The sequence below is a fragment of the Geotrypetes seraphini genome, chromosome 1, assembly GCF_902459505.1.
Source record: "Geotrypetes seraphini chromosome 1, aGeoSer1.1, whole genome shotgun sequence".
NCBI lineage: Eukaryota > Metazoa > Chordata > Amphibia > Gymnophiona > Dermophiidae > Geotrypetes > Geotrypetes seraphini.
In genome coordinates, this window is record NC_047084.1 from 217351099 (window position 1) to 217367639 (window position 16541).

Consider the following 16541-nt stretch of genomic DNA (forward strand, 5'->3'; position numbering starts at 1 on the left):
ATACGATACCGTGCTATTTGGCACGTTAATGAGGGCTAAAAGTCAAATATCTTCCCATAATAATAAACTTCTATTTATTACGACAGGGGTTGCCATACAACTTATTTTGAGGAACTGGAAAAACTGGGATCGGTTAAATTGTACTTTTTGGTGGGAATTTCTATGCCATACTTTTAAAATGGAACATATGATGGCCATACAACAGGGACATTATAGGAAATTTATGGATGTTTGGGAGCCATTGACAAAATTCTGTAAGGAGTGATTGTTGATTTTGCCCTTGGATCATACACATCCTGGATGGGTGTAGTGATACTTTTATTTGAGTGCAATTGTTGGATATGTAGAAAGGGGGATGATATATGTTTTTGTCATAAAATATAATTTGATAGAATTTAAGTGCTGTTAAAATGTAAAATGTCTGTATAATACATTGCACTTATTTTTGGCTTTAAAATGAATAAAAATATTAAAAAAAATAAATAGAGCTGTAAGGTCTACTTATTTATTTATATTTTTTTATTTGATAGGGTGAAAAGCCTCAGAATATGGAGCTATGTACCATTTTGGGGTTGTTTTTTTTTGTATTTTAATTTTTATTGAATTTAACATACTTTACAAGTATAAACTACTTGATATAGAAATACAGAATCATATTTCAACAAGAATAACGTCATTAGGCATTATAGTATTTAAAATAAACATTATTATGAAACTTAACTCTTCTTTAGACCTCAATTAGGAGGAAAAAACCACAGAAATTATAGGGAGTAAAATTGCAGTAATATACAAAAAAGGAAAAGACTTAAACGCTACATCCCGGCATTATTCCTTTAAGCTACACTCCCTCCATTAGATAAACCCTTGAGATCTAAAAAGGAGCGAAGATGGTCTCGTGTAAAGAACACATATTTTAAATCCATAAACTTAATAACACATTTGCATGGATAGGCTAACAAAAAAGTAGCACCTAGCTTCCTTGTCTCTTCTCTCATGCCCCAAAACATTTTTCGCCTTTCCTGGGTTATTCTAGTTACATCATGATATAACCATAGACGTTGACCACAAAAAGGTGTTCCAGATATTTTAAAGAATAACCTCATAACAGCATTAAGATCTTGTTCAAAAATAAAGTTAACAATTAAAGTTCCTCTTTCTTTAACATCGAAGGATGAATCCTCTAATATTGCCGTAAGATTTTGGAAGTCTTTATCAGAGACCAAGTTCTCACCCCTAGATATATCAGAATTTCTTTTTGAAACAGGTAAAAAGTATACTTTATTTAAGGGCGGGATCTGGTCTTGTGGAAAATTCAAACAGTGTACAAGAAATTTTTTGAAAATCTCAGTAGGTGATATTGCCAGTATCCTTGGGCAATTTAGCATTCTCAAATTCAATCTTCTATTAAAGTTCTCTATCATTTCTATTTTACGGGCTGTAGAATTTTGTTCTTTAATAATAGTGGTAATTGAGTTTTTCAAGGAGGCTGACTCAGTTGTATTTTATCCATGCATTCTTGCCTGACTTTTACCAAAAAGGTATCCATTTTCTTGACCATTACCTCAATATCTGAGGCAGTCTTCTCTACCTTCTCATCTACCTTCTTGATAGCCTCAAGGAGTATCTCTATTGTCACTGCTGGTATACTTGCTGATCCTCCTTCTACTTCAGCGATCTTTCGACCTAACATTCCAGCTGGGGTAGTAGCTCCTCCCAATGCCTGCTCTGGGGTCTCCTGCTCCTCTCCCTCGGGGTCAGGCTCAATACTCTGCGCTTCTGCTGGACATAGAGGCGCAGAGAGAAGCGGCAGAGACAACGATGTGCTCCCTCACTCAAGTCCAACGCGGAACTCTCCCGCCACAGGGATATCCGGGTGTCAGCTGGGCTCAGCGGCTGTAGAAAACGCTGAATCTTCTGTTGGGCCGGAGACGATGTGAGCAGCCGTAACTGTCCCGCTCTCACATTCCCCTTCCTCTTTATATGAGGCATTTCAGCAAAGTAAGTAACAGCTTTCCAATAGTTATAAAATTAGAAGAAAAACGCTAAGCCATCTGAGCTCAGCTAAATGGCGTCCGCCATCTTGGATTCCTCCTCCTTGACTTCTCTCCCAATTTGGGTTTTACCATGAATACATTCACTGGCTCCTACTCATGTCACAAGCAAAACCCTAAGGGGCTCATAATCGAAACAGAAATACAGTGGTACCTTGGTTTATGAGCATAATTCGTTTCAGAGGCATGCTCGTAATCCAAAGTACTTGTATATCAAAGCAAAGTTCCCCATAGAAAAAAATGGCAACGCTGACAATTTGTTTCACAACCCAAAAGGTGCTAAGGAACTGGGAGGAAATGGCGAGGGGTGGCCCAGGGGTGCATACCTGTTGGGTGCCGGGTCCTGCAGTTTGTAGGTGGCCAGTCGCGTGCAACCATTGGATCCCTGTACAGCTGCAGGCAGCTCCACTGCAAGGAGATGCCTTTTCTGTCTGCCAGCCTTCTGCACCAAGTGCCTTCTGTACCATGTTGGAGAACCCAGAGCCCACGTAGCCGAGTGCCGTCCCACATGCGCGTTACGTATAAACACATACGTCGATGATCGACAGTGTGCGTGATTGTACATAATGTGCATGTGGGACGGCACTCAGCTACGTGAGCTCAGGGGTTCTCCAATGTGGTGTGGAAAGCACTTGGTACGGAAGGCTGGCTGGAGGATGGAAGAGGCATCTCCTTGAAACAGCGCTGCCTGCAGCTGTAAGTGCTTGTTTATCGGGGCAGCACTCAGTTTGTGAGACAAAAGTTTGCTGAGTGTTTTGCTCCTCTTGCAAAACACTCGCAAACTGCGTTACTCGCAAACCAAGGTTTGACTGTACGTCTAAAATCCTGCTCATATTGGCACTTAGACGACCTTAAAAACAGGTTGTCCAAGTGCTGATAATTTGAACGGGTTTTAGACATACCTAAAAGCAGATTAGGCCTTTTCAGTGCCGCTGTATGCCCAGAGCTGAAAGGAGTGTTTTAGGAGGAGTGGTGAGGGCGGGATGTGGGCGGGCTGACCTAGACTTAGTCGTACTGCAAGTATAACCGAAAGTTTAACAAGACTGCCTAGATGGAAATTATATGTAGTGACTTAGGCAATCTAAAAACAGGTCTAAATGCCCAGAAGGTATCCAAAGTGACCAAATAACCACTGCAGACACAAAGTACAGAACCCCCCCCCCCTCGCTCCCCCAGTGATCACTGACCCCCCACACACACACTGGCATAAAAATCGGAATAAAAACGTACATACCTGCCTCCAGAACATCAGCACCTGGCATAGGAAAGCCTTGTAGAGCTACACAGAGGAGGCTTAAGTAGTCTAGGGGGTGGGCTAGTGAACCATAGAGAGGAGGACCCAGGCCAATAAGCTAATCTAATCACTGCATTCATGTGAAACATGTGCACCCACCAAAACCCCCCAAAACCCTATTGCACTGTCATAAAGGTGGCACCTGCAGTCATAAGGGCTATTGGGGTGGTAGGTAGCTATAGTAGGTTTTGGGGGTGTTTTGCAGAGCTCACCATGACCTATAAGGGAGTTGTGGTGAGATGTTTATGTGGTACCCTTTTTGTGAAGTTCACAGCAGTGCCCTGTAAGGTGCCCCACTACTCTGTTGCCATGTCTGGGTGTCCAGTCCATTTTTTTGCTGACCCTTCCCAAGTCCAAAAGGTCTTGTTCTAGGCGTTTTTGACTTGGACAAATTTTTGGATGAGAATGGGGTATAAAGATAGACGACTTAGCGGTCTGGACGATCAAACGGATGGACGTAGAAGTAGACTATTCTCGAAAAAAAAATATATTTTGGACGTATTTTATGAGAATGGACTTTGGGCATGTCCAACTTTGGGCAACTAGCGACTTAGGCCCAAAACGGACTTAGACGTATTTTTTGATTATGCCACTCCTTTTATTTTGTTTTATCTCCTTTCCTTTCCTTTCTATTTCTTATAAACCTTTTGTATAGTGATATATTTTTTTCTAGTTATAACAGGTACCCACCATGTAATTATTTTTGTGGTGTACTCTATACTTTTTGCCTTACAGACTATTCATAGTACACAGAATCGTCAAATCTTGCAAAAATTATCTTTTGAATTCTGATATTGAAATCCATTCTGTATAAGCAATCAAACAGTTACTTATCTCAAGGAATCTTGGTTTCTTCTATTTCTTGAGCTTCTTAGTTTATTGAAGTGTATTCCTTAACTGTTTAGCAATGAACCGCTGCTTCGTTTCACTAACCGAAACAGCCTGCATTTTGCAGGACCATATCTACTCCCACTGCATCAGGGAATTTTATAGCAATATCTTATATTGGCTTTGCTGATTCTTCATGCTGATTCTGTTAACAGAATTCTGTTAACCTTATAGCTCTATTTCTTAATGCCAGTGGAGTTTTCTTTATAATTTAGTGGAAGATACTTGTGGACCACATGGTCAATTTCCTGCTTATGTAGGATCAGCCATGTCGCTGTGTGTTTTGGAGAAACTATAGTCTCTTAAGGTCTTTCATAGCAATGTTGCAGTATATAGGTTGTGGGTTCAAATACCACACTGTACCTTGTGACCCTGGGCAAGTCACCTAATCCAGCATAGGAAACAAACACCTCTGCGCCAATGAAATCCAATACACAAGAGCAGAAGAGGTCAGGTCTTCAAAATTTAATAGCAAGTTTGATGCAATCTAAGCATTTTTTGCTACATTGCATACTTTTGTTATTGATAACTGAGCAAGGGACATTTGAACATAAGTTCAAAGGTGTGAAAAATAATAAAACATGCAAAATTTCACTAATGTAAAGTTACCAGTAATTTTATTGGTTTTTTTCTCCAATCATGACACCAAATGATAAAGCATAATTGCATTAATTAGCCATTGCATTAGCGGGAGATCAATATAGTTGCCAAAATGCTGGCTTTCTGATAACGAGCTCCCTTAAGATCTCACGACACTCTCATTATATACCTTTGGCTCATTATGACATCATCAATTTCTCAACCAATAAAAATCAACAAAGGAGGTGTTTAAAAGTTAGACAAAGTTTCAGAACATTACATTTGTTTGTTTATATTCATTTCTGAATATGCATCATAATTTTCACAAAAGTATATTAAGAACATCATAAAAAGATGCTGAAATGTTCTAAGCCCTTCAATGCTGAAAAGTTGTCAGCCTTAGAGGAAAAAAAGCTCTCCCTAAGCTGACAGTTTATGGATCTGCACACAGAAGCCTTAGCCTGGAGGAGGAGGGGGGCTGTTCCCCCTCTCTATGCTAGAGACTGTTAATTATGTCCAGATGTTGTGCCCTTTGAATTTCTTTAGGTTGCAAATATATATATATATAATGTTCTTCTACCAATTCTTTCACATCCACACATTCATATTTGCTTCATTCATAATTTCTTGGGCCCAAGCATTCATAATTCTCATTCATATCTCGGCCATTCATAACTCATATTTCATAAATGTTATATCTCAGTTTGGAATACTTTCTTCTAGCCAGCCTAAGGCACATGTGGTATCAATTAACACCATGATGCTGAGAACAAAGACTTGGAAAACAAAATGGATTCCAAAGACTGAGAAGATATAGAAAAGACAGAGAACCAAAATGGATTCCATGTATATCCTGGTTTTCTTCATGATCTGGCCCAACAGCAAAGTACATAAAAATAATATTATTATACTTTCCCTTATATTAATCTGTAGTGTGTTTTTCTGGCCTTGGCCACATTTATATTCAGATTTTTATTCACCCGTCTTTCGTACGCTTCTATTGGGCATGGCCTTAACTAACACATATGCTTGTATCTAACTAGAATTACCCAGAATCATACAAAAAATAGGCACTTTTGTAGAAAAACTCCACAAAAATACTGCATTATCATGTTCTGATATCCATTCCATTACCGTCCCATAAACATCACCCCCTACTGGCCACAAGCCACTACTCGTCATAACACATGTGCCTGCCATTAGAAAGAGGCTCTAATGATGGTTTCATTCTCACTTACACTAACATATTTGTTTGCATAAAAAAGGCTTTAAATGCAATTTTACTTTTCTGCTTAGCTTATCACTACTGAGTCCTATGACTTGCCAGATGTTTTTATGACTGGTTGATTGACTCATTCATTTGTATCACACTGCCAGTTGCTATGAAAGTTTGAAGACTTGGCCCCTTCTGCTCTTGTGTATTGCAAGTAACCTAATCCCCCATTACCCAGGTACATTAGGTAGAGTGGGAGCCCACTAGGACAAGATAGGAAAAAATGCTTGAATACCTGAATGTAAACCACTTAGGCCATAAGTGGTATATAACTACTAAAAAAATAACAATATAGAGAGTTGTAGTAGTCTAGATATGGAAGGAAGACTGCCTGAGCCACTATCCTAAAGTTGGCCTGGCTCAGTGCTGATCTTATCGTCCTCAGTTGTCTTATTCTGAAGAAGAATTTTTTGACCAGTGAGGTGATCTGTTCTCTCATGGTAAGGTCTGAGTCGAGGATTATTCCAAGTAGTTTTGATGACTTGCTTATTGTTAGCCTCTTGCCTGATGTTAAGATGAGCTCTGAGTGTGGCAATGAATTATGGTTGCTAAACCAGAGCACTTCCGTCTTATGTTTATTTAGTTTAGGAAGTGTTGGTGAGATCATGTGCTTAGATCTTCTATCAGTTTCATAATGTATTGAGTTGTGTCTGTGAATGAGTCCTTAGCTACGCAGGGGATGAAAAGGTCATCCGCATAGGAGAAGGTGGGGACGTGGGGGATGGAGATTTGCTTACCCAAGGCACTTGTGTATACGTTGAATAATAATGGTGAGAGATGGGAGCCTTGTGGAACTCCACAGAAGGTCTCCCATGCCTGGGACTTCCTATGGTCTTTCCCCAGATTTTGGCAGTCTGTTGAAAAGCGCAAGATAGAGAAAGAAAGAGAGAGAAAGAGAGAGATGAGTCAAAGAAGACCCCAAATTTATGATGAATTAGGGAGGATAAGAGTGTTATCCACAGAAACAGAAAATGGGGGAAGAGGATAAGTGAGTTTAGGGAGAAGTGTGAAAAGTTCAGTCTCAGCCATGATCAGCTTCAGATGGTGCTGGGACATCATGACAGCAATGTTAGATAAGCAGGCAGAGACTTGGGGCTCCTTTTATCAAGGTGCACTATGGGGGTTTGCGCGTCGGACATTTTATTACACGCTAACCCCCGTGGCACACCAAAAAACTAACGCCTCGTCAATGGAGGCGTTAGTGACTAGCGTGGCAGGTGGTTGAATGCGCGGTATTCCGCGCATTAGCCGCCTACTGCAGCTTGATAAAAGGAGCCCTTGGTCCTGGATTCCTGATAAAATTTCTGGTTGTGGAGAGGTAAATCTGGGTGTCATCACATAAAGATTTTACTGAAATCTATGACAGAGATCAAAACACCAAGGGAACAAATACAGTTAGAGAAAAGAAAGAGGTCCTAGAACAGATCTTAAGTATCCCCAACTGAGAGTGGTATAGCGATGTGGAGGATCTACCAGAGGATGAGATAAATGTTTAATGGAAGGAATAAGAAAGCTAAAACAGAAGAACACCTCAGAATCCAAGTGAGGACAGGCAAAGTTATGCTCTTTTTCAAGTGGACTTACAATCTTAGCTGTACCAGAAGTAATGGAGAGTGAAATGGCGTGTTCAAGTTACAAGGAAGATCAGCAGGAAATGTGAGATTTGAACCCTGATTTCCCTTCTGCTTAACCTGCTGTTTTGACTACTATGACTATTTACTACTACTTATCATTTCTATAGTGCTGCCAGATGTACACAGTGCTGCACATTAAATCAGACCAGTTCCACATTCATACTTTTATATCTGTTAAAAGCAAATAGGAAAACTATGTTTTTTAATATAAACAATATGTAGTGAAATAATATAAACATTTGTATTGTGTGTGACTGTAATATCACATTCATCCATTGTCAGACTTCCATATTCTCAAATTTATAAAAGGATATAAAATAAACATGTCATTTTAAGTTATAATGACAACAACAAAGGTCAATTTGAAGGGTACAACATATTAAGTTATCCTGGTTCAATTCAATTATGACATCAAAACCTGCTTAATTTGCAATTGTCACAAGTCATTTAGATTTATGCCCTACAACCTACAGCATTGGCGTTCTCCATTTATCACAATGCAGAGTATTGTCAAGAAATGAATTCCTTGCAAGCAGGAAAAATATAATCATTCCTCAAAGTTATACTGCAGAACTAATTAATTTCTAAGAAAATGACATCACTGCTATTCCATCACTTACCCCTCCTTTTACAAAACTGCAGTGCGGTTTTTAGCACTGGCTGCAGCGGTAACAGCTCTGATGCTCATAGCATTGGAGTTGTTACCACTGTAGTTGTTACCACTGTAGCATTGGAGTTGTTACCACTGTAGCTAAAAACTGTGCTACGGTTTTGTAAAAGGGTGGTGGTATTGTTAATATAGAAACTAGACTCATGATCTCACCATTATGTAGCAACAACAATATTTACGTGCTTTAATTAAAGATTTCAAAACCATGTAATAAAGATGTTCAAGATGAAAAAACTGACAGAATTAAAAATAATATAGTAACATAGTAACATAGTAGATGACGGCAGATAAAGACCCGAATGGTCCATCCAGTCTGCCCAACCTGATTCAATTTAAATTTTTTTTTTTTTTTTTTTTCTTCTTAGTTATTTCTGGGCAAGAATCCAAAGCTTTACCCGGTACTATGCTTGGGTTCCAACTGCCGAAATCTCTGTTAAGACTTACTCCAGCCCATCTACACCCTCCCAGCCATTGAAGCCCTCCCCTGCCCATCCTCCACCAAACGGCCATACACAGACACAGACCGTGCAAGTCTGCCCAGTAACTGGCCTAGTTCAATATTTAATATTATTTTCTGATTCTAAATCTTCTGTGTTCATCCCACGCTACTTTGAACTCAGTCACAGTTTTACTCTCCACCACCTCTCTCGGGAGCGCATTCCAGGCATCCACCACCCTCTCCATAAAGTAGAATTTCCTAACATTGCCCCTGAATCTACCACCCCTCAACCTCAAATTATGTCCTCTGGTTTTACCATTTTCCTTTCTCTGGAAAAGATTTTGTTCTACGTTAATACCCTTTAAGTATTTGAACGTCTGAATCATATCTCCCCTGTCTCTCCTTTCCTCTAGGGTATACATATTCAGGGCTTCCAGTCTCTCCTCATACGTCTTCTGGTGCAAGCCTCCTATCATTTTCATCGCCCTCCTCTGGACCACCTCAAGTCTACTTACGTCTTTTGCCAGATACGGTCTCCAAAACTGAACACAATACTCCAAGTGGGGCCTCACCAATGACCTGTACAGGGGCATCAACACCTTCTTCCTTCTACTGACTACGCCTCTCTTTATACAGCCCAGAATCCTTCTGGCAGCAGCCACTGCCTTGTCACACTGTTTTTTCACCTTTAGATCTTCGGACACTATCACCCCAAGGTCCCTCTCCCCGTCCGTGCATATCAGCTTCTCTCCTCCCAGCATATACGGTTCCTTCCTATTATTAATCCCCAAATGCATTACTCTGCATTTCTTTGCATTGAATTTTAGTTGCCAGGCATTAGACCATTCCTCTAACTTTTGCAGATCCTTTTTCATATTCTCCACTCCCTCTTCGGTGTCTACTCTGTTACAAATCTTGGTATCATCTGCAAAAAGGCACATTTTTCCTTCTAACCCTTCAGCAATGTCACTTACATACATATTGAACAGGATTGGCCCCAGCACCGAACCCTGAGGGACTCCACTAGTCACCTTTCCTTCCTTCGAGCGACTTCCATTAACCACCACCCTCTGGCGTCTGTCCGACAGCCAGTTTCTGACCCAGTTCACCACTTTGGGTCCTAACTTCAGCCCTTCAAGTTTGTTCAACAGCCTCCTATGAGGAACTGTATCAAAGGCTTTGCTGAAATCCAAGTAAATTACATCTAGCATATGTCCTCGATCCAGCTCTCTGGTCACCCAATCAAAAAATTCAATCAGGTTCGTTTGGCACGATTTACCTTTTGTAAAGCCATGTTGCCTCAGATCCTGTAACCCATTAGATTCAAGGAAATACACTATCCTTTCTTTCAGCAACACTTCCATTATTTTTCCAACAACTGAAGTGAGGCTCACCGGCCTGTAGTTTCCTGCTTCATCCCTGTGACCACTTTTATGAATGGAAAGATTAATTATACTCATCATCACCATTTGGCATTCCAATGGTATCTGTTTCATGCTGACCCATTCAAGGTAGTCCACTGGTCAAATTTTATATTCTAAAGGGTGACAATGAATCTGTAACGTACTAAAATCTCTAAACCTTGGGATTAAATAGAAACAAAACGAATCCCAACAGCTATCTCTGCAATGGAGCTAATATCTGATTTGTTTGGGTTTCAAAGATAATTAAAAAAAAAAAAAAAAATTTGTCTATATAATAACACATTCTGAACAGCTGTGTCTAGAAAAAAAAGATATCAACACGGTAAAAAGTATCATTCTGAAGGGGTTATTCATATCCAGGTTGTTTCTCTTTCCCTCTAGTTCAAGACATGGAACTGCTTTTAATATTTTCTAATAATGATCGTTATCATGATTCTTTACCGCTTCCCCCCTCCCTCCTGTACAAAGCATTTTTAGCACCGGCAGCGCCGGTAACAGCTCCAGTGCTCATAGAATTCCTTTGAGCGTCAGAGCTGTTACTGCGGCGGCCAGTGCTAAAAACGCTAGCACGGCTTTGTAAATGAGGGCGTTTATACCTTAGAGATTATTTGATTTTCTGTGTTATTTTTTTTTCTTTCACAAAAGCCTGTTACCTTCTAGGGAGAGGACCTATACTGTAACTCAAAAGAGATCACATTTGAAAAAAAGAAATAATAATAATAATTATTATTTTATTTTTATATACCGCCAAAGCCATGATAGTTCGAGGCGGTTTACAACAAGAGGTGCTGGACAATCAGCAAAGTGGTACAATACAGTGAAGTGGTACAAAACAAAGTCATCGTGTATAAGGTACAGGTTGGGAGTGGTAATACATTATAAGAATCTTAGGTTACAATTGATTAAACAAATTTGTTTTTATTGCTTTTCTGAAATTGAAGTAGGATGAGGAGTGCATGATGATGTTACCCAGCCAGTCGTTCCATTTACCTGCCTGGGAAGCAAGAGGGATCTTTTCCAGATAAGCCCCACCAAAAAGTTAACCCCCGCCACCCAAAAAAAATTATAAAAAAGAGGCGCGATCTGTAGAAAGTAAAGTGGGGGGGGGGTTCCCCCCCACACCCCCCCCGTCGGAGCCCTTAAAAAAATGGTCGACAGTTTATCCTATTTTTTTATAATGTTAAGTTTCATATCCTCTTTTTTATAATCTTTTTTGGGTGCTCTGACGGGAGTGTGTGTGGGTGAACCCCCCCACTTTACTTTATACACATCGCGCCGCGTTGTGGGGCCGTTGTGCTGAGAACTTCACTGGTTAAGGTTGCGTGCGCTGGCAAAAGGTGGCGGGGCTTAACTTTCGGTGCGTGCACTTTTTCCATTAGTGGCGGGGCTTTTCTGGAAAAGATCCGGCAAGAGTTCTGTCCAGTAAATCTTTTGTAGCGGCAGTCCTTTAAAGATGGAAAGATGAACATATGAATTCTGCGTGTGGGTCTAATAGGACTGTCCAGATTAAATTGAGAAACCAGGTATGTAGGGGCCAGGCCAAAAATTGATTTATAACAAAGGCAAAAACATTTAAACAAAACTTGTGCTTCCAGGGGCAGCCAGTGAAGTTTTTGGTAGTAGGGACTAATGTGTAACTCCACCCCCACCCCCGCCACACACACATATCTATCTATATAAATGTCCAGCATGCATCACTGTTTCCATAGGAACCATTGAAAAATGCCTGTTGACAGCTGTGTTTATCTTTGTTTTCAGTTTTGATGTTTTGTGTTTTAATTAAAAGTTTGCTGCCTGAGATGATGTTCTTTTACTTTCATGGACTAGAAGTCAAACTAGAGAGATGAATAATAAATTAAAAATTATGCCACCCTCCCTCCCCCCCTCTTTTACAAAAGTTTAGCATGGTTTTTAGTGCTGGCCATGGCGGTAACAGCTCCAACGCTCATAGAATTCCTATGAGTGTAGGAGCAGTTACCACTATTGTTCAAAATGATTGCTTTTAAAAAGGGTCACCAGGTTCTCAGACCAACAATAGTATTTTAAGCAGCATGGCTATTAAGGCATGATGTTAATGCACCTCTAAAAAACTGTGTTAAAATGTTACAGCAGATGCAGAAATCTGATATATAAATTGTAAATAGTTACAATTCAGATGCACCTTTAAAAGGACAGACATATGTGTATGATGTATATTGTAATATATCTGTTGACATTTATATATAATAAGTGTGGGGTTTTTTTCAGCCAATAGAAAATTCAGATAACCTGTTGAAGCTATGTTACTAGGCTGGTCATATATTTATGCAGTTATGTTGCTATTTGATGTTCTGGGTCTATGTTCAGTCTTTACAGAAGAAACATGAAGAGAATTTTCTTTAACCCTGGAAGTCTCACATTATCATGCCATTCCAGTAATCACTGAATTAAGAGTTACACAGAAGAATATCAACAGCATCCTGAGTTTAAAATGCATTGATGTGCAAAACTAATTCATTATCATTATATATTCATTATCGATATATATTCCTCATATATCATTATATATTCATTATCGATATATATCATTTACAGATAAAGCTGCCGCTATGCTGAATAGGCAACGGAAAATGTACCCTGGTGTTTCAGGACCAGGTGAAATTTGAACAAAATAAAAACAGAAGAGGCCGAGACCAGCTGAAATGTACTAAACACATGAATGCAGTCTTGTATGATTTGCTCAACAGTTTTCATTTAACATTCTCTTTCCTTTATCATGCAGCATATTTTCCTCTGAGCAATACAGACAAAGGTGATCTCTGCCACTAAAATATTAGAGATTGAAGATATACTAGTTGTTCAAAGGCTTCCAGCTTTCCAAAACAGACTAGCAAAAACTTTAGCACCTATCAACTTTTTAAAGCTCCAGCAAACAGAAATACTGTAGTATTCATTACTTACATCTATAAAGATGTAATTATTTAACTGGTTTTTCCCCTTATTTCTTTGCATCAAGAAATAAATACGAGGCATAGCCAAATCACATTGCATTTGCATGCTATTTAAACAACATATTACTTCTTTCTCACTTGGCCGACTTTCCCGTTTCTCATAAACAGGCACAGCAGTGGTTCTGAGCTCGAGAACAGAAACCTTGGAGCTATCCATGGTCCTGAATTAAAGTAATAAAAAGCTGCCATCAGCAGATGGCGGCATTCTACATTTTATATATACACAGTATATGGAAAATAGGTAGTATACAGTATCGTGTGTGAACTCTTCCCGAACAGCATCGAGTATTACAACTTTAATCAATGCAAAGAAAAGATTAATGAGAAATGTATAAAGAAAACTTATTTGTAAATGGGATGTGTGTTAAGATGAGTTAGGCAAGGGGTGAAAGTCACTAGGAAACCCAAAGGTTGTTAATTTAAAACAAAGTTAAGTCTGGTCAACTACGTGTCTAGAGATGCGCACATATGTGCGTCTTGAATTCAAATGTACTCACCATGTTGACTTCTGAGACCATATCTATGCTGGCAACATCTATCCTCATCCCCACATCGACAGGAGGCCCTTGAAATGGAAACACATTTGTTCATGTGGCCATAAGGCTATCCTAAATTCTTAAATCGCGGGTATCCTTAACCCCCTCCCTCCAATCTCAAAACACACAGACACACCGTCATCACTACTTTACCACCAGCAGCAACAATGTTCTCAGATTGGTTTCCTTTTCCCCCCGTTATCTTTGATGGTGTAGACACAACCAACACAGTGTTGATGGCAGATGAAGACAGATGAACAACAAAAACATACCACCGAAGTCTGGCCTCAAGCGAATGTCATATCCTTTGAGTAATCTATCCACTGTCTCTTTCACGTAAGACATGTTGCTGGGCTCATTAACGCTGAAGGGAAGAAGCATGGACCGGATTCAGAAATAGCAATGAACTACAAGCGAACAGAATTACAGAGCCATATGTCTTCCCTCAAAGAATAACACTCACAATCATGGATACAAAATACAAGACGGTTGCAGTAAGCTCACCTTTGTGCACAGCAGACCATTGTTACTATCACGGGGAGCCACAGAATCCCAAAATACTTCCGGCCTTGCACTGTCCACATTCCTAACTTAGATTTTTTTAAAAAAAAAATGTCTTATGTGCGAAGATTCGAGGAATGGAACTTAGTCCTAGGCAGAGCAGTAATTCTAAATACAGCCACGCATGCGTGATGGTTCTTCAAAATCCAAAGATCCCGTTTGCTTTGGAAATAATTTTCCTGGTTAAAAAGCAAAACAAAACCAGTCGGCGGATAAAAACCGTTAAAAGTAGTTCTTGCTTTCAGATCTTGGAACTGATCAGGAGAGAGTTTTCGTTTGTAGAACACCGACTGCTGGTTTTTTTTTTTTTTTTTTTCTTTCAACCTGATCTGCAGTGGCCAAGATTAGACAGCATGATTCTGATTAGCATCTCGAGTAGGAGATGGTCCCGATCGTGAATTAGCTCTGGAGCTTGATGATTAGAAGCTGAGAATCTCGATTAAAGACTTATCACATTTCAGCTTCCTCTGTTTTAAGACTGTGCTTTAGCTGCGCGTAACCATTTCTCTCAAATCGGGTATGGGAAGTACCTGATCGCGATGGTTTCCTTGATTATAGGAAGGGGGTGGGGGGTTGGGAAGTCCAGTAATTATCCGTGTTTAATTTTCTGCTGTTTATTTTTTTATTCTGAACCTGTCCTGAAAATAAACAGTGTTTGTTCCAGAAATATCGGACTCATTCAGTCTGTGTCAGGAATTTCAACTGCATCCTGAGCAAATCCATACCAAACCAGGGAGTACTGTAGCAAGTTGCTGGTCATTTAAATGGAGATTGGAAAGGCAGCCTGGACAGCCACAGGACATAACTACAGATGCACCTACTGAAGATGAAGCCAGAGAGGATTATTTAATTTACCTATACCCAAAACAAATAATGATAGCAAAAAGTGGAAACCTAGGAAGTGCTCTATTTTTACTATAGAAGGAACAGGAAGGGAACAACCATGATGCAATTAACACTGACTTTGTGACAGCTGAATACATCTGTGCTATTTTGTTTAATCTAGCATTAAGGGAATGTTACCTGAACTCCTCCTCCTAGTGTATGGTTCTAGAAATAATATAGTATTAGGAGGAGGAAGAAGAGGAAGGTGCCTAATTGACAAGCAAGGTTGCACCTTCTTCCTCAACAATCGTCAATTCAGCCATAGTTCATTTAAGTTCAATTCTAATTTACAAAACTCTACAAATTCAGGGACCCAAACAGAAAGGCTCCTGATGGATGTACAGACGTCTGAACATGTGGCTTCTACCATGAGTGTAATACCACCCCATGTAGAAACATAATGGCATGCAAATTTTATTCAAGGGAAATTTGCAGCTAATGGAGGAAGCATAGGAAGGAGTGCTGACAAGTTCTCAGCCCAATCAAGAAGGAATTGACATGGAGCCCTGAAACTTATTAGTTATTCCACGCATTCACCCCTAAGTTCAACACACTTGACACATTGGGCTCCTTTTACGAAGCTGGGTTAGGGCATTAACGCGTGGAATAGTGCATGCTACATTGCCATGCGTGCTAGAAGCTAATGCCAGCATTGAGCTGGCATTAGTTCTAGCCGTGTAGCGTGCGGTGAAGTGCACGGTAATATCCTGCGTACGCTAAAAACACTAGCGCACCTTAGTAAAAGGAGCCCATTGTGTCTGAAGTTTCTGTATCTCTTCCAAAAATACTCTGGTCACTGAAATACTGCTCTGCTGTTGAATCACTCAAAATCTGTCATCCTTTCAAACTCTAAGGTTTGGAAACAGAAATAGATGGAACAAGACTTGGTGAGTAGGGTGGATGGTCTATGCACTGAAATCCCAACTGTGTCAAAGCATCCATCATTTTGCCAGCCTTGTGAGCAGGTGAATTGTCTTTCAAAAAGAGAACTTCTTTCTGCAGCTTCCCTCTCCTTTTTTCTTCCAATGACTCCTTTAATCAGCATATCAACTTAGAACACCTTCCTGATCCCAAAACACTGTGGCCATGACCTTTCCTCCTGACTTTTAAGACTTGAATTTCCTTGGCCTTGGAGAACCTGAATGCCACAATTGAATGGACGGTTGTTTTGTCTCAGGATCGTAGTGGTGTAACCATGTTTCATCCATAGTAACTAGTCATTCCAAAAAGTAGGTACCAACTTGCTGAAAATATGCAATATCAATTTGGAAGTGTCCACTCGTTGTTTCTCATCAGCATGCAAATGTTTGAGCACCC

The 16541-nt window shown here is 39.9% G+C and overlaps 1 protein-coding gene across 2 annotated transcripts in view; it reads right to left on the reverse strand.

Moving 5' to 3' along the window:
• GABRB1 (gamma-aminobutyric acid type A receptor subunit beta1) overlaps nt 1–14362 on the reverse strand; it is a 448531-nt gene extending 434169 nt beyond the window's left edge. For both annotated transcript variants that reach the window (XM_033946143.1, XM_033946134.1), the window contains exons 1-3: nt 14283–14362; nt 14051–14142; nt 13740–13807 (exon numbers count right to left, since the gene is read on the reverse strand). In XM_033946143.1, the coding sequence (XP_033802034.1) occupies nt 13740–13807; nt 14051–14142; nt 14283–14362 (240 nt within the window). The remainder of the gene's footprint in view (nt 1–13739; nt 13808–14050; nt 14143–14282) is intronic.
• Between the last annotated feature and the right edge of the window lie 2179 nt (nt 14363–16541).